Here is an 18,833-nt window from a genome sequence, read left to right on the forward strand (position 1 = left end):
CTCAACAAGCCACGGGATAAGATGCACGGGTTGACGGTCTCAGACGCGGAGGCAACTGAGATTCGTCCTCCGCCACCCGGATTGAGGCGAGTCACTATGCCACCATGAGGACTTAGAGTGCATTTGGAATTGGGCATTCCAAATTGGGGAGAAAAAGGGGAGAAAATCAAAAAAAGAAAAAAGACATTAAATAAAAATCTATTTAAAAATAACTAGTTTTCATTAAATAAACACACGGGAGAATGAAATTAAATCATTTTCGTTTATATGCACTTTAAATTTATATTTCATATACAATGATACATGGTAGCTTAATAAAAAGCATTATTTACCTTCAAATGTTTTTACTAATACATTTTTGTGAATGAACATGGTGTGCAAAGCTACTTCACTGACTTCGAAACCTTAGGTGAACATTGCATAATACTAAATTATTACTGTGGGACACATCAGGTTTATTAATATAATATAATGCTGAAATTTCATTATTCTGATTATTAGATTTGCATTATACAAAAGTAAATATTTCTGTCCTGTACCTACACCTGGGCCTTATATTTTGACACTGAAAGTGCTGTCGTATTTACTTCAACTTCACAAGGAGCTTATATATTTTATTTTATTTTTCACAAGGAGCTTATATTTTGACACTGAAAGTGTCAGTGTGTATTTGACAGTTTACAATGTTCTGCATTTCCTGAAACACTGTAATCTCCTCCTATTCTGTTATTATATGCCGCGTTTGTAGATTTGTATAATAACTTGTAGCAGTTACTAATGTTTGGAATTGCGCGAATGCTTGAACTTGCATTACTTTGATTTCACAATACACGTGAACTGATCTGAGTTTGTTCTGAATCACACACAGACCATATTTATCTGTCTTTAAATCGCAGCCTTTTGTGGATTAATAATCACATATGACTCGCCATTTTTATGTTATTTTGATTAATTGTGCAGCCCTGAATGATCGTAAAATGAGTCTACTGATTCGCTCTTTATGAAACTTAATGGCCAAATGAAAGCAAATTAAATCACAACATTCAGTTTGACATCGTCAGCAAAATTATCTAGATTATATAATTAATATTCCATATATCGCCCAGCCTTACTGGCGACACATCTAACTCGCACCGGGGTTCTGAATGGAGCTGGTCCGGCACGCATCTGTTTTGGTCGATACATTCCCCGCTCTGCTCCTGGACCTGTGAGGACATTTTTGTTTGTTTTTGCAAACTGATGTACATTTTTGTAAATGAATGTCAAAATTATTTTCTATAATAATCAATAGCATGCAACGAGTGTTGTTGATCGAGCTTAACTTGTGTTTAACCCAGAATAATCATTGGCAGTGATGATTTTCTTTCTTGTGGTGTGGTTTATATTAAAATATAACATTCCCTTGTTTCTGTTCCAACCTAGCCCGCACCAGTGCCGTTATGGCAGAGTTTGGGACGATTCACGAGCAGCAGTATACTGTGGCTCTGTTCAACAGTGTGCGCTTTGAGATTGAAGGAGGGGGGAACACCCAGACACAACTTCTACAGAGAAAGGTACCACTCCAGTCAACACCCAACTTTGCCTTTATTTCACATCTATATCTGTCCAGGGGCGTAGATCCAATGGACATGGATCTACAGTAATACAGTTAATATTGTAAAGAGTCCTGTTGAATAGTCCTGTTTTTTGCCCACCCCAAGTTGAAAACAGATCCACACCTTTGCATCTTTCGATTCAGAATAAGGTTTCACTTTATGTCTTTTAGGTCTTTTGTGGTCCTTTCTGTTCCATCATGGCATTTACTTTGTCTCTATCTCAATTTTGATTTTCCCTTTTTTCCCTGCTGTTCCATTTCCCTTCTCATGTTGAAGGCTCACTGTGGTCATGCTTATCGACATGAAGTCAGCGAAAGGAAGTGAAGCATATTTCAGACATGTTAAATAACTGTAACAAAGCCCTGAATAGCACACACACTCAAAGAATGTTTGTTGGCTGGAGGCCTGGTTCCTCTAAGTGATGTGGATCGTTGTCAAGTGCTCTCCTTCTGAGGACATTCTCCTCCAGTAACTGTTAATGACAGAGAAATAAAAACAAAGAAATTTATTTTTGGGGTCCGCTATTTGAAAAAAAGTATTGGGCTTAATTTACGTGTTTATGAAGACGTAGTCCCACAGCAATCTCGCTTGTCTTGAGTCATCATCTTGGTTAATGAAAAAAATTTTTTTTAAATCCATTAGACAAACCAAACAAATAGCTTAAACAAATATTTACCTGGTTATAAAGATCTAAAATTATCTTTGCTTTGGTCTTAAGTTAGACCCCAACCCCCCTACCCCACCGCATACACACACTTTCTTTTCACTTTCACACTGCTTCTGAAGAATTGTACGCTTTCCTTTTGAATACAAAAATACTTCATTTTGAAGTCCCTGTGTTTTTGAGAGCCAAGACAGGTGGGCCTGAAGATATTTGTTTGGATTGATGTATATTTGATCTTTCAAAGATTAACTGATGAACTATGTTTAAAGCATGTGTACTCAATGAGTATGAATTGGTACAAAGCTGTGGTCTTGATTGTAGACATAACAGACCCTGAATGTCTTTTATGTACCAATTGCTCCACCTATTTCTTGATTTAGACTAAATTAGTGACACCAATGTTATATAAATACGTCTAGAGCTGCTTTGAGGCCTTTTTGTTGTTACCAATCTGTTGGGAATGTTTCAAATGGGTCTTTTAAACACCATCCAGTGTTATGTTTAGTCACACTTTCATCTAGCAAAACGATTTCGATTCCCATTCATTTGCAATGTGTTTGTTCCCACCACAGGATCCACTGAAGAACAAGTCCATCTTCTCAGGAGGTCTGTTTCAGTATCTGGAAGAAAGTAAGAAATGGAGGAGCCGGTTTTTGTATGTGGGTGACTCCTACAACATTGGCTTGTACGAGAGCAAAGCGGTGAGTGTAAACATCTAAGTGGGCTTTTTATTTCTGGGACCATTGCACAAACATGACCAGCTCCGATAATTAAAAGTAAACAAAAGTTTGTAAAAGTTAACGAAAGTAAACTAAATTTGTTTTAGGGAACACAGTCTTGATCTAGCACAGATGTTTATTGTTTTTTCCTAAGCCTTGCCTAAATCGAGAGCGTGGTGCTATTACTGGTCATGTATGACCAGCTGCAGTGTGATTCTGAGCTGTCTGTTTCCTTTACAGGCACATGATCGAGGTCTCCACCCCAAAGGGATCATAAACTGTGCTGGGTACAGAGCCCTGACCTCTATGGAGGAATATCTGGAGCTTCTCAACAATAGCCTGCCTGGTGAGTGATGAGCAGGCTTTAAATAAGAAATGTATTCAAAACTAAACTGATAAAAAAAAATAAAAAAAAATCGTGAAGATTCCTACTGTAATTTTGATCATAATTTGGAGACAATTCTAAATGGAAATTTTGTTCCAATTTAACACAAAACAGTATTTGTTCTTTTACACAAAGCTCTTTATATGACTAAGGTAATGCCCATAATAATACATTTTCAGTTGAAAAAGCATTGATTTTGTGACGTTTACGTGTCTCATTCACTCTAATACAATGTTTTCCTCCTCCAAAAACAGACACTTTCGAAATCTAATATAGCATACTTAATGACGTTAGAAAACTAACAAAAGGATTTAATGAAAACATTAGTGTGGACATGGCCTAATATAATAAAATGATCCTGTAGAACATGAAAAAGAATTTAAAGAGAATTGAAAAGAAAATCGCTCAGAAATGTACAACTTCTATTGCTCACCCTGTAGGAATTGCTGTTCCTCCGGTAGGGTCTTATTTGATTATTAGAGGATTTGTTTAATTGAATTCAGCACTCTATATATGATATATATAGACTATTCAGTCTAATCGGTGTAATTTGACATAATTTGTGTTTGACCATCATGAGCAGCATGTATTTTATGACGTGTTTGTTTTTAGATACAAAGGCCAAAGCAGGCAATTCTCCATTTCTGAAGTGTCCCACTCAGTTTCCCCTCATCCTATGGCATCCATACGCACGCCATCACTACTTCTGCGTCATGACAGAGAAAGAACAGCAGAAGTGGCATGCCGTCTTCCAGGACTGTGTGAGACATACCAATAATGGTGAGTCACGGTCACAAACAAAAGACAAAACAAAGAAGTCACACTGTTTTAAAATTTACGCCACGTCTATTTCCCTTTGAGATAATCTGCTTTCCTGAGTTTTAAAAAGGCCTGTATTATCTTTATCCTTCTGTATCTTTCTGTTTATTCATCTTTCAGTCTGTATGTCCTGCTTGTCACTCAAAAGTACACCTGAGAAAATTTCTCGCAACATGTGCTCAGAAATTCTGACATGCCTTTTTAAAAATTCCCAGTATTAAATTGAGCTATACCCTGGAAACCTGTTTGAAAACAATCTTTCAGGTATCGACTGTTAACTAACCTCCTCAGATCACATGTCAGCACCTTCCCATGATGCACTGGGGTAGATAAGAGATGGCCTCATTTGGGCTTGTTGAGACAAGAGTACAAATTACTGTGAATCACAAATAATAATGACAAAAGGTTTCCTTTAATTACCTTACATAATTTACCCCAGTATAGAATATCTAGTACTTCGGTATCTCATTGGTACATGATGATAGGCTGCCAAATACAATTTAGGGGTGTGTCTTTTAAACAGCACAGCAATATTGCTCACAGCCTGACCCGAAGAGGCAGTCGCATGGAAGACTCATAAATTCCCTCTTGCATTCCTTCTCACCTGTCTGTTTGCACTGAGGAAAGTCAGACCTCCCTGTTGTCCACAGCCAGAGATTGATCAATTAAAGGTGGGACCTTTTAAGTCACTCATTAGCCAGGAGCTACATGTTATCTTCCCACTGATTCCCCTGCAGTAGCTGTGCAAAATTTATGATGGAAAACATTCTGCTGTTCTCCCAGTACTGATCTCGCCCCATATTTAAGTCAACATGAAATGACACTGGCATCCCATTTTACACCGTAATATTAGAGAAACAGGATATTCAGTGAGAAAATAAATTAGGCCCTGACTTGATTTTATCCATTGGAAATTGATTGCATCTGCTTTTTAAGGAGGTTTTTTGAATTGAGACCTGAATGTTAAAGGTTCAGTTTGACACTTGATGTATCACAGTGGGAATGCTTCTTTTTCGAATCTCGTTATTGCAACATTTGCTACATTTGTTAACTGGCATTAAATTACTGTGTCAACTATTGGCAATAGTTTAGACAGGCCACTTTACCTACAAAGTAACCTGAAACAATGTTTAAACCGCTATTTGACTATAGGTTAACATTTATCAATTTAAGCTAAAAACGAAAGTTTCGTTTTTAGAGGCGGATGAACGTATTACACTTAGATGAAAGATTACAAACGCATTGTTTCTTTGGAAAAATATGCTCTGATGAATCATGCACAATAGAGTGCAACATTGCCTGCCCACTTTTTCAGCCGACTTGGTTCTGGAAGTATTTTTCCCCTTATATTTCCCCATAGGGATTTCATGAAGTACTTCATAAAAGAGTTATAAGCCATGAACCAAAACAAGCCCAATCACAACATTTACAACATTTTATTTGAAAAAAAAAATACATTAATAAAAAAAACGGTATTTGAAACTCTAACAAAAAGACAAAGTTACAAGACTGTACTTAATGTTTTCCATGAGGGCATGCACTACAATCCCGTGTAGTGGATGACATAATCAAATTAAAAGTGATTGAAAATAGAAAACTATTGATGTTTAGTAGTTGATTATAAGTATATAAACACGATTTAAGGTTATAGCTAAATATTCAGATATATACAAATATATAAATAGTTTGAGCATCATTCACTGTGCAACATGTTGCTGGGCTCTTGGCACATTCTTTTTGCCACAATTCTCTGATTGGTTAATCTTTCTCTGCAGGATCATGGGATAGTGTAGATATTCAGCACAAATTCTACTATAATATTTTTTTTTTTTTTTTTTTTTTTTTTTTATGTAGTTGAAATAAAGCAGTAGCAGAAGTATATCAGCCTCTGAACTCACAGTAGGTCTGTCTTTAAAGGTTTATAATGTATAAAAAAAAAATCAGTTCCCCAATGGGGAAAAAAATGAAAGGTATTTTTACTTCCAGAACCAGACTGTTGCGCTCTATAAGACCAGGAAAAATGTATCACTAAAGTAATTGTGGTCAATTTTTAAATCATGTTTACTAAAACAAGAAGATCTTCAAGAGGAAGTGTTGTTCCTCAACCTGTTTCGCATATTGATTTAAAATTAACATGTAATGAGGGACTTGATCCCAGATCAATATCTACAGCAGACATTGTGGGATATACAGAAGTCTCCGGCTTTCCTCCAGGCCTTTTAAAACTTAGATGTAAGATACCATGCCTAACTCTGTAACAGGCCAAAACAGACAGCTCATGAGTGCTAGAAATTATACACACCATTTGCCTTTGAGGCAGCAGGGAGGGGCTCTAAAAATTCTGAAGATTTTACTGAAGCCATTACCTTAAATAGTATGATGACTAGAGGCAGTTGCTCTGCTAACATGGGAGCACAACTTTGCGTTTTGGTTGGAGGGTTTCCAGAGGAGAGAACATAAACCACATGCAAATCTGTGGTGTTACAGCAGGTGCTTGAAGCACTTGGTTTTATTGCCACCATGGAATGAAATCCAGGATTATACACCATCACACGCACAAAGGCCTTTCATGCAGCTGAGATAAAGCAAACCCCAAACATACTATTTGAACTGGAACTAGGCCTCTATATGAATACAATACATGTTTTAAGTGTATTGTCCTGGCTATAGGAAAGGAGCTATAAATTGAAACGCACTGGTGCTTTAATGCAAATGTTGCATTTTGTTAATCTAGTAATTTTATTTGAGTCATTTTTCAGTCAGCCTGTGGTAGTCTTGCCTGTCTCATTAGCTGCATTTACATGGACACTGGTAATCCATTTGTGATCAGACTAGAATCTCAATCCGAAAAAAAAGGCTTATGTAACCACGTCAGTCGGATTAAATTGGCCACATCCTATTTTTAAATTTCTTTTGGATGGTAAGGGGTGGTGTAAACCTTTTCTAATCCTTTTGAAAAGATAATTTTTGCCATGTAAACACTTGATCTGATTGCTTTGTGAAACTGGAACGATCTGCACATGTTCATTACTGACGCAGTAATGGTGTCATGACGTTTCACGCACGACGACACACTTTCATCACAGTGGGCATGTTTGTGACCATCAGCGTAAAGAAGCTACAGTGGTGAATGGAGAAACACCTGTGAAATGATGTCAGTAAAAGCATCCAAAAGTTCCTTTTGATCCATGCCAAGTGCCAGGAAAAGTGTGTACATGTCTGAAGTCAGCAGAAATGTTGCCAGATTTGACTTTCACAGACAAACATTTCATTTAAATATATTTTATTCAAGAGTCATCTTAGTACGCCGGCCAATCTGACGTGTGATCGGCGAGCGCGCACACACCCAGCGGTATATCATCGTATACATCTCTCATTCTGATTCGGTCACTATATTACTAAATGTCTGTGATGATCCCACCTATATGAAAGATCTGCTTTTAGCTCATAAAGAGAACACAGAAAGCAAACGAGGCAAACAAACCTATGCAAATTATTAATTATTACTATTGTGTTTTATTTATGTTGTCATGCATATGTTGTCTCTTTTGTTGCATAGTTAATGGTGTTAATTTTACAAATATCCAGAATTTTCCATAACTTGCTGTGTAAATATGACTATTTTTACATTGTTATCTGGTGGCGTGAATGAAGTCTGCTTCAAAATCGTATGTGTTGTTTAATGACTAATGTTAGTATACTGTATAGCCTACAATTAAATATATACTGTATACTGACTTTATAGTGTTTTTTTTATACAATGTTACAATCGTTACACATCTTACACAGCCGTGGTATTATAAATGTAAGTGTTTAATTGCTGCTCTCCAACTTCATCACTGGTTGACTTTGTGATTTTGGCTCTGGTATGTTAACAGCAGTATCACTTTATTAAGCTTTATAAATAGAAATAAAAGTTTTGCTGACTTTTGTTGCATCCCACAGCGCAGCACACACAAGGTATGTGGAGTTTTGGTCATATATTGTACGGTATTTGGCAGCAAGGTCATATGATATCACATGAAGCAGGCAAATAGAACTGACCTCTTGGCTCAATTTAGAGGCTGTATATTTCAAAGCTGGATGTTTAAATTGTTGCTGGAAAATGAGTAGATGGTATATTTGAACATTTTGAATTTAATATTTTTTGTTATTTATGATGTATTGATTATTAAAACTACAAGCCGTCACGCGTAACATGATATCCTCATTTGTAGAGAAGTCTGAAATAATTTTATGTGCTCAAAGTCAACACCCCTTCAAACGGTGAGGAATGATGTATAATCGTTCAGTGTACACATGTCACAATAGCAGTTCCGATCTGATGCTTGATACAAATAAACGCTCGCATCAATCCGATCACTTTATGTACGCTCATGTAAAAAGTGATTTCATTCCAATTAAAGTAAAAAGTGTCCATGTAAACACAACTATTGGCAACTGGGAGAGTTGGAAATCATGTCATCACATCCATTATGGCGTCATGATGCAAGGCAAAACGGAAACAAACAGGTTTAAAATAGAAGAGTAGATAATTGTCACTTTCGAATATGGAATCAAAGTATCAAAAGAGCCAATAAAGCATTTTTTATGCTTTGTATAGTGTAATGAGGGTCGCAATTCACGACCAACTAGAATGCTTTGAATTAAACTAAAGTCCCTTTGTACAACGTAATAAGCACCCTTTGACCATCTGTCTGGGTGGCACCCACATGTGATCACTGAAGATGTCATCTGTGAGCTCTTACAATAAATGAACCCTTGCTCTCTGTCTCTATTCCTCTGAAGACCAAAAATTGCCCTCTGTACTTTGAGTGTTAGGAACACACCCCTAATGTGTTAAAGAACACACCTCTATTGAATATTTCCAAAGTCCCTTTAAGGCAAGTTGTGTCAATCAGAGGCCATCTTCTTTCTGCCTGCAGGCAGCCTGCAGGACCTTACATATTTTCTATGGATACAAGAACAGCTCTCAATAAAAACTGACATGCGATGTCTCTATTAAAAGATGATTGGCCCTTTTAACTGCAAGGCGGTGTTCCTAAAGCCAACATATTCAGCATTATGATTTCTCCCATTCATATGTATACAAATGACCTGTGTCATTCCACACATTGTATGTTATTACACTTCGGCATGTAACTCGTACATCATTGTTTGCTAAGGCCATGAATGGTACCTCAAATCATGTTGCTTGTTAAAAAGTGGAGTGCTTTTTCTAAGGATTTACACTTACAATTTTTGCCTGGCTAGCAATAAAATGGGAGAAAAAGTCCCATAGGATTTTCATTGAAGAGGGTACATGAGTCATCTAGGTGAACAGAATATCATAAAGACTTGGGGGCTCTTTTCGCAAGCAACCACATTGTAACACAAATACTATGCATAACAGATAAGATGTTTATCTTGACGATGTCCAGGTTATTTATGCTTGAGAGGGAAATTCTCCAGTGAATGCAATAGTAATACACACATATGCAGTGGCAGAGAAAACCTGGGAACCAGCCATCCCAGGAGTCTCTGCTAACCTCCGCACAGGCCTGTGCCAAAGTCAACCCATGCTAAACTCTACCATATGTACTATTTTTACTCAAGACACCTTTCTAATGCTTGCCAGGGCTGATCTCTGATTGTGACCTGAAAAATGATTACAGCTCTTTTTCCACCCAACAATACAGAGACCCACATTCAAGTCCTTCAATTTAATTAGAACAGTTTTGGGAGAAAACTATTTATGTACACTGTAAAAAATAATTTTCAGTAAAAATATCTAAACATCCTTAAAATAAGAAAAATTAACTGGAACCAAAATTGCGTAAGATAGTAAGACGTTTATACTCAAAGCGAACAAAAACATATTTCCAGTGGGGTAAGAAAAATAAACTTAATTCAAGAAATATTCTCTGAAAAACAGGTCTTAATAACTTGCACAATTTTGCTTTAAGTATCTTGTTTAAGGTATTTATATGTTAAGGGTTTACTGGAGGCGTCTTTTCTGGAAAACAAGGGGAAAATACTGATTAAGACAATGATTTTAGCAGTGCATATTCAAAATATTTATTATTCAGTATTAAATTAGCTATTTTACTGACCCCATTGGCAATTATTTCTTGTTTTAAACAAATCATTAAGCATAAAAAAATTTGTGGTTTACGCTTGAATCAAGAGGAAAATTTGCTAGTGCGGTTCAGAAAAAGAACCTTAATTCAAGAGATACAGTATTCTCTAAAAACAAGAATGTTTTATCGAGCACAGAACTCTAGGGACTTTCTCACGGAGACTGCTGACAAATGCGTCTAGTGTTTTCTCATGGGTCCCAGGCCAAGAAAAACTAGTTATGTTCTACTTTCCTCCATTTTCTCTCTCTCTCTCTCTCTCTCGCAGTATCTTTTGAAAAATGGACATTGAGTGTGTTTCCTGTTCCTGACAGACTCTTACACACTCCATCCCTCCATCTCTCACTGCTGACTTCCTGTCTTTGTGGCTTTCTCTTAAATACAGCCAATCCGAAACACACACTTCAGCACGTATACTGTACACACAGATAAATACTTGCAAAGACACTCTGAATCACCAGCTCCTGCCTTATGATTGTTTGTGCAGCTTGCCTTTGCTCATGTCTGTGTATTTGTTTTTCCATGTCTGTCTGTGTAACTATAGATCCCACTCTAACTTCCTGTTGGCAACAGGAAAGCTGTTCCAAAAGGTTATCTTAGTCTGAAATGACACAGAGAGCTCAGATCACCTAAAATAAAAGCTGCTCAGATTGACTTTAAAGTCGACAACAAAATTTACACTATTGACTTACAGAATATAATGCATAGTTCTTGTCTTATTTTGTGAAATCTATCTGTGCATGTTATTTCAAAGAGAAATTATTGGTAAAATCCAGTCAATTCCAAAAAAATCATCACATTAAGGAAGTAAAATGTGTTGTGAATGTTGTTTCATGTAGACTGTAAAACCAGTAAAAAAACGGGACCCCATCAGTTGACTCGGATTCACATGTTTGGCTAAAAAAGCACAATGACCATGGAAGTCATATTCAGTGTAGTCCATATAATTACTGTATATCTCTATTTAAATCTTTTTCCTAACTGTCTTGTCACATTAGGTCTGCTGGATTCTCCTAAAATTCTCTGCCTGATTGGTGGTAGCCATAGTTTTCACTGAATCTCACTGAACCGAGATTCCATTCTTTCAGGTCATATCAGCTTTAGGTGATAAAGCTGTTTTTTATTTTTATTTTTTTATTTTTTGTAACATGGTAGTTTGCTTATTGCTAGTTGCAACTTGAACAAAGATGGTCTACCAGGTCATTCTCATCCCTACCAGCCTTTTTAGTCATGGTTTTAGCTGGATTTTCTAGCAGGATTGTCAAAATTGTATATTTTTGGCATGAATTTGTGTTTTTTGCCAAATGTTTTTGTTTTTTTGCTAAACTTTAAAAACTGATGATATCATGACCGATAACATAAAAAATGTCCAGGAAAACATACAACCCCCTTTCACATGTTATCGCAACAGCTGTTAATAACTTCTGACACTGTCTTTTTTTTATCTTTCTAGGACTGTCAGAAGAGTGCAAGGTATCAACACCGGCTTTCACTGACTCCCTGCGGCTATACAGGCAGGCTAAGGGTCACTACGGCACCTGGGACATGATGTGTGGTAACCCAGCACAGGTCAGTAAAGGTCAATTACATTCATTGGGATGTCTGAGCAGTACTAAACAACATCTGACACCTGTCTGCATCTTCCATGCAGAACAGGCTGCTTTGCAAATAAAAAGTTCCAATAATAGTGGTACTTCAGAGCCCAAATCTTGCTGTCGCCTTCTTCTACAGTGTATCTGGAGAGTTTAAGGCAGTCTTGAATGCTATCAAAAAAGACAATAGACTTCCAACTCTAACTCATAGCAATGGACTGATTAGATTGAGAATGGAGGAGCAATCAGAGCCTTCCTACAGAAGAGTGAGTGTGTGTTCTTACTGTGTTCATCCCTGTGCACTTTTCTGCGGATCATTGAGTTGAGTTTCCTCCACGTGTTCTCAATCCAGGCTTGTGTCCCAGACAGGTGGGAGGTTGAATAAACTTTCTGTAGTAGTAGTTTAATAGTCCAATTATTATCATAAGTTTCTTGCACCAACACTTCTAATAGTAATTTAGTTTTACATGACCATTTTACTCCCTCTCTCTTATACTTGGAAATAAACAGGCTGTTTTTGCTTCTGTATTTTTGGTTCACCCAAAAATGAAAATTCTCTCATTTACTCACCCTCATTATATCCTAGGTGTATATGAATTTCTTTCTTCACCAGAACACATTTGAACAAAATTAGAAAAATACTATCTTGGCTCAGTAGGTCCTTAAAATGCAAGTGAATGGTGATCTGACTTTTGAAGCTCCAAAACAGAATAGATAGTCCGTATAAACTTCATCCAGCTCCAGCTGTCAAATTAATGTCTTCTAAAGTGGCACGATTGCTTTTGGTGCGAAAAATATAAATATATGCCATTATTGATGTTAAATGGGTTGCAAACATTGTTTCATGTTGACTTCAATGTGCTCAGAGTAGTGACGTTATAACCATAACAATTTCTGAATTCTCTCTCTCTCTCTCTCTCTCTCTCTCTTTCTTTCTCTCACACTCACTCACTCACTCAAAGACAGTATTATTTTTCCATCTGACCTGAACCGAGCTCAATGTTCCATTAAGAGACTGAGCTCTCTGTATTTAAGATCTGGATCTGCCTAAACCCTCAATAACGCCTAAACCGCAGAGCAGAAAGACAGCCGAGAATGTGTCATTACAGGAGTGAGTTATGGATCTGAGATCAGTTTTTTAACCCTAAATCAATAAATTTATGAAACTAAATTTTGCATAAAGAAAATGAAGCCTGCATTTAGGACCATTTAAGCCATTTTTACCATCCAATTCTCATTATCACAACGTGTCTGGACATTTTACTTTTACTATTCCCATTCTTTTTCCCATGTGCAAAAAGGTTAGCAAACAACAAAAGAGGTCATTTAAAGTAGACAAAACAGTCAGTAAAAAAAGCCTGTTTCTCTCCATATTCAGAGAGAGGATAAAAATGCTCACGTAAAACTAAATAATTTCGCAAGAAACCTTGACTATTAGAAATGGACCTGGGGGACAAAAGTGTGAATATGGCCCCTTAACGGAATACACTGTCCTGTTGATTTACAGACGACCTACACACTCCCATGATATGAATCAGTGGCTTATGGCATATTTGTTACAACTCCCCTTTATGTCCATATTAATGGGCAGCAACCAGATCACTAGGATTATTGGAAGACAGAATTGTTTGTTCATTTGAAACTGTCAAACAGTCAAGAACTCTCTTCTGGTTAGACTGGTTTTATCACTCATGTGTTATTTGATTTATTTTGCCCTGAGTGTTCTCCTATATTTACTTCATTCAGTCTTAAAGGAATACCCCCAAAAAATACAATTTGAAGCATCAGTTCACCCAAAAATTAAAATTCTTTCATTTACTCACCCTCATTTGCTCTGAACCTGTATGAATTTCTATCTTCCATTGAACACGGAAGAAGAAGGAAAGTAAATGATAACTGGAGTTGTCAAGAAAAAGAAATGACCAAAAGCACCGTAAAAATGTTCCAAGCAATTACGCTATTTCCTTGATGAACAGATTGATATTTAAGCTGGTATTCATTGTTATCTCTCAAATTTCATTTGCACATTGGAATATTTAGACTTGCCGTCGGTCACAAGACATCCGAGTCCCAGTGTCGTCTGACATTATTGATGTCACTTATGAATTATTGTAAACAAGTGTTTTAGTTTGTTTTCAAAAGCTAAACGATGATACTCCATCAATCTCTGTGGTAAAATTTCTGTCAGATGCAATAGCATTTGAGGCATTAAGTTTGAGAGCTTAAGTTACAATTTAGCAGGAATATTCATTTAAAAGTACACGCGTGCTTGTGCGTGCGTGCGTGCGTGCGTGCGTGTGTGTGTGTTAAGCAGGTTAGCGCCATTGTTCTTGCACTCTTACCAGGGGAAAGTGGCACAAGTTGGAAATAAAGAAGGTATTGTGTGCGTGTGAGGCATGGTGATTAGTTTTGGAGGGCTGTATCCTCCTCACACAGCCCTTATGTTTCAGAGTGTCACGGTCAGCCTGGACAGAGGAAACAGGCGTGTGGGTTGTTATTACTGCTGGGCATGGGCCGTCTGTTTTTGTTTTCCTAGGAGGGGGTCTGTGTGGTGTTAATGCACACCTGGTCCCTGTGTTACCAAGGAAACCGGGTGAGTGGGTGCACAATCCTGTACTATTTATTGTCTGATCAAATTGCTAAATAAATGATGAACTTAAGAGAAACCTGGGAAATCAGTGGGGATTTAATTAACTTCATCTTAAAGTTTATAGCGGTTACCAAGGCCAAGCCTATCTGAATAAATGCAACTATGTGATTAGCTTCTGAGTGCTTTTAAAATCAATTAGTCACTACTCAAAGATACTAGTTTGACCTAGAGGTGTTAGTTTTGTACATGCACATGGTGTGGCCGGACGCTTTACAGATGATCAGCTAATAGTCGTTTGGCCATACAATCACTGACAGATTGTGAAAACGAAGCCCCACCCACTGACCCTATGGCCTTTTTTTCAATAATGTTTCGGTGTTTTGGTTTGTATGTGTGCTCATATACTAACATCCTCATTGCTTCATCCCTTGGTTGATTTCAAAATTGGAGTCCATGTTTGTTAGCATTGTGACCATCTACTGTATTTGCTAGTGTACTAAAAAAAAACATGACAAAAGCTTTAAAAATAAACCTTTTTGGGAAATCAATCTACAAATGGCTTTTATTTGTCCCTGTATATTAAGATGGGATAGGAGAAGGTATTTTAACATTGAAAAAGTTACACAATTCAGCTTTAATCTTTTGACATTTTATAATGTGCCATCTGTGAAATGGTTACTGGAGATATTCACGCAAAACCACAGGGCTATTAGTATAGATAATGATACCCTAAAGCTGTCTGATCAGTTTCTTAAGAAGTATTCAAATTGTGCCACATGATCATGTAAACGGTACTTTGTAGTGGAACGACACCGTAATGTTTTTCCAGGCTTAATGCTTTTTTCTTTTTTATCTGTATCTTTTTTGTTTCTAGATTCTGTCCAACCTTGTGATGGAAACTTTGCACCCTGAACTGAGGAATATGATTGTACCAAGGTTAAAAGGAAAACTGCAACAGAGACAGAAGGACTGGATGCTGGTCGGTTTTCATATTAAAATTTGTAATTTGTTAAAGATCAGGTATATGTACACAATGTATTTCAGAGAGTTCATCACAAAGTGTCAAATTTTGTGACAACTATTGTTAACTATTGTTACAATTGCATCGTGCAGCTAATGGTATCTGTTACAATACATAGAGAATTGAGATGCTACATCCCTGCTGAAAAAATAAAACAAGCCTAATCTGGTCAGTTGGTCTTAATTGGTCAACCAACCTAGGCTGCGTTTCCCAAAAGCATCACAAGCTTAAAGATCATTGGCGCCAATGGTCTCTACGATCAGTTTAAGGTTTCTATGCTTTTTGGAAACGCAGCCCTGGTCTGGCTGGTCAATTTAATTGTTTTAGAGGTGTTTTGGGCCCTTTTATCTGGTCAGGCTGGAAAACCACCTCAAACCAACTAAAACTACATTAAACTGATAAGACCAGCCAACCAGTTTAGGCTGGTTTTAGATGAATTCATGATTTACATTTATTATAATTGTAAGGTATCCTCCTTTAATGTTTAGATGAAACTAGTGTTTTCCTTTGAATTAGAAAATGAAGAAATGATTACGATTCAAACATTACCACACTTTTGATTTGTGAAGATTGTTTGTTGCATTAATGGCCTGTCAGAAGCACACACTGCAGTCTGTGTGTGTGTTTATGTGCTACAATTTCTTAGCTTTGTTTATTGCTTGTTTACTCTGTTAGATCTCTGATGCAGTGTACAGGCAGGTGCTGGCACAGACACGAACCCAGCATGAAGCTATGGTGCAGGTGTGTGAGGTGGAGCGCCCCCACCTGGACGCTGCTCTACGCACAGATATGGACCAAATAATCACATCCAAAGAGCATGTTTCTGGAAAGATTCGTGGTAAGAGCACAACCAAGCAACACTGATCTTTTACAAAACTACAGAGAACACAAATATTGTTCTGTACGTGTAATGTGAGATCTATGGCACATACTAACTTTGAGATTTTACAGATGTTTTCAAACTGAATCTAAGAGACTCGTAGAAATTTTCTTCTTTCTGTGGAACAATAAAGGAAGTGTTCGGCAGAATGTCCAGACTGCTCTTTTTACATACAGTTCATTTGAATGGGGACTCAAAAATTACAAAAAAGCATCACAAAATTGGCACAAAAGTGGTCCATTTGACTTTTGCTCTATATTCCAAGTATTTTGAAGCCATACAACAGCTATGTGTGAGGAACAGACTGAAATTTGTGACTCTGCTGAATCTCTCTAAAATAAAATACCATCTTGATGATGCCAATTTTTTTGGGGTGGGGGTGAACTGTGCCTTTTAAGATATGCCTGACTCTTATTGAATAATAGCAGTTGTTTTAAAGTACAGGTGCTTTCACGGGTTTGTTCCTGAGTCATTGTATAATGTGGCTTAATTCGGCCTTCACTTTCATAATTGAGCTTTTAAAGCTTTGTGTTGCTCAGTAAAGCATAATTAAACTTTTTCCAGTAGGCAAGGCTTTTTATCATCTTAAAGGGATAGTTCACCCAAAAATGAAAAATTCTCTCATCATTTATTAACCCATATGCCATTCCAGATATGTTTGACTTTCTTTCGACTGCAGAACATTAATGAAGATATTTAGAAGAATATTTCAGCTCTGTTGGTCCTCACAATGCAAGTGAATGGTGACCAGAACTCCGAAGGTCTAAAAAGGACAAAGGAGCATAAAACTAATCCACACAACTCCAGTGGTTAAATCCATATCTTCTGAAGCGATATGATAGGTGTGGGTGAGAAACAGATCCATATTTCAGTACTTTTTTACCTGTAAATCTACAGTTTCACTTTCACTTCCACATTCTGGTGCGGAAGTGACTTTCACTTTCACATTCAGCCACCTACTGGTTGGGGCTGATCAAAGGTAGAGATTGATAGTAAAGAGGACTTAAATATTGATCTTTTTCTCTCCCTCACCTATCACAACGCTTCTAAAGAAATGTATTTAACCACTGGAGTCATATGGATTACTTTTATACTGCCTTAATGTCCTTTTTGGACCTACTGAGTTCTGGTCACCATTCACTTGCATTGTGAGGGTCAACAGAGCTGAGATATTTTTCTAAAAATCTTTGTTTGTGTTCTGCAGAAAAAAAGAAAATCATTCACATCTGGGATGGCATGAGGGTGAGTAAATAATGAGAATTTTCATTTTTGGGTGAACTATTCCTTTAAAGCAGGGGTTGTCAACCTTGGAAAACTGGGGGGTCGGAAAGCAGGATGCCTTTAGTCTCGAGGGCCGCACTCTATTTTTTTTTTTCTTTTTTTTTCTTTTTTTTTTTAAGATTTTTATTACTTTTTATAATAATGGGGCAAGCAGACTGTTTTATATGCTATTTAATACATCATGTACACATGTACTTAACAAGAATAAAATAATACCTTATAGATATATTGCAGAATTCTTGGAAAAGTGTGGTTCTTTAAAAAATCAAAACTGTGATACACTATTATAATGATCATATACAGGCCTATATGTTTTTTTGTTTGTTTGTTTTAAAAGATCCACACTTTTAGAAGTAGGCCATATACTGCAGCAGAATGCACATACTCTTAAAAAAAAAAAAAAAAATTTTTATTTAAAATGTATATTTTGAGAAATGTTCTGCCATATATATATATATATATATATATATATATATATACAGAAAGAAGATAATCTGTTCTGTTGTCACTGTTAAATTGTCATGACACTCCAGAGATACAGTACCCTCAAAACAAGACATTTACTGTTTATGCAAAACTAGCTCTAAAAGGGTTTCAGTGAGACATCATTGTCTATTACCCTCTTTTCAGGGTCTTTTATGTAGCTAAGTAAATCACAAAAAATTAAGCATTTGGGAGAAAATGTCTTAACTCCGTTATTGCAGGATAAACCTTTTTTTCTATTATTACTGTTCATGATGAGCATATATATGATGAGCTTGTTTGTCACCCAACACTCGTTGACTCGTGCTGTGGCAGTGACGAGCAGGTGTGGAAGAGAGACTCACCGTGTGCATGTTTAAAGTGACTGAGAGCGTGTACAAACTGTTTCTATCAACGCGCGCACATACTGATGCTGCACTCATGTCATATAAAGTGGCTTATAATGAGATTTATATTTGCGGATTTGTTGTTTAATTCATTATTTGTATCCGTTTGCCGTTTCTTTTCCTCTATACCGGTTTAGCAGTTTATCAATACTGAGATTTACCGTAAATGGTCTAGAAAATTGACACCTCAAAATCCATACACATTCAATAATTTTATGTGTTGACAACATCACACGGACCTCAAAAAGATGGCTTGCGGGCCTAATATATGACTTTAAAGCCTAAATATGACTAGGATATCT

At 36.8% G+C, this 18,833-nt stretch overlaps 1 protein-coding gene across 1 annotated transcript in view; it reads left to right on the forward strand.

Annotated features, from left to right (window-relative positions):
• Positions 1–18,833, forward strand: part of LOC127430580 (protein Niban 2-like) — a 36,346-nt gene that overhangs the window by 10,455 nt on the left and 7,058 nt on the right. Inside the window, exons 2-8 of the mRNA XM_051680439.1 lie at positions 1,423–1,553; positions 2,832–2,960; positions 3,219–3,324; positions 3,976–4,143; positions 11,752–11,867; positions 15,355–15,459; positions 16,177–16,339. Of these exons, the coding sequence (XP_051536399.1) occupies positions 1,423–1,553; positions 2,832–2,960; positions 3,219–3,324; positions 3,976–4,143; positions 11,752–11,867; positions 15,355–15,459; positions 16,177–16,339 (918 nt within the window). The remainder of the gene's footprint in view (positions 1–1,422; positions 1,554–2,831; positions 2,961–3,218; positions 3,325–3,975; positions 4,144–11,751; positions 11,868–15,354; positions 15,460–16,176; positions 16,340–18,833) is intronic.

Source organism: Myxocyprinus asiaticus, chromosome 40 (genome assembly GCF_019703515.2).
Source record: "Myxocyprinus asiaticus isolate MX2 ecotype Aquarium Trade chromosome 40, UBuf_Myxa_2, whole genome shotgun sequence".
Taxonomy (NCBI): domain Eukaryota; kingdom Metazoa; phylum Chordata; class Actinopteri; order Cypriniformes; family Catostomidae; genus Myxocyprinus; species Myxocyprinus asiaticus.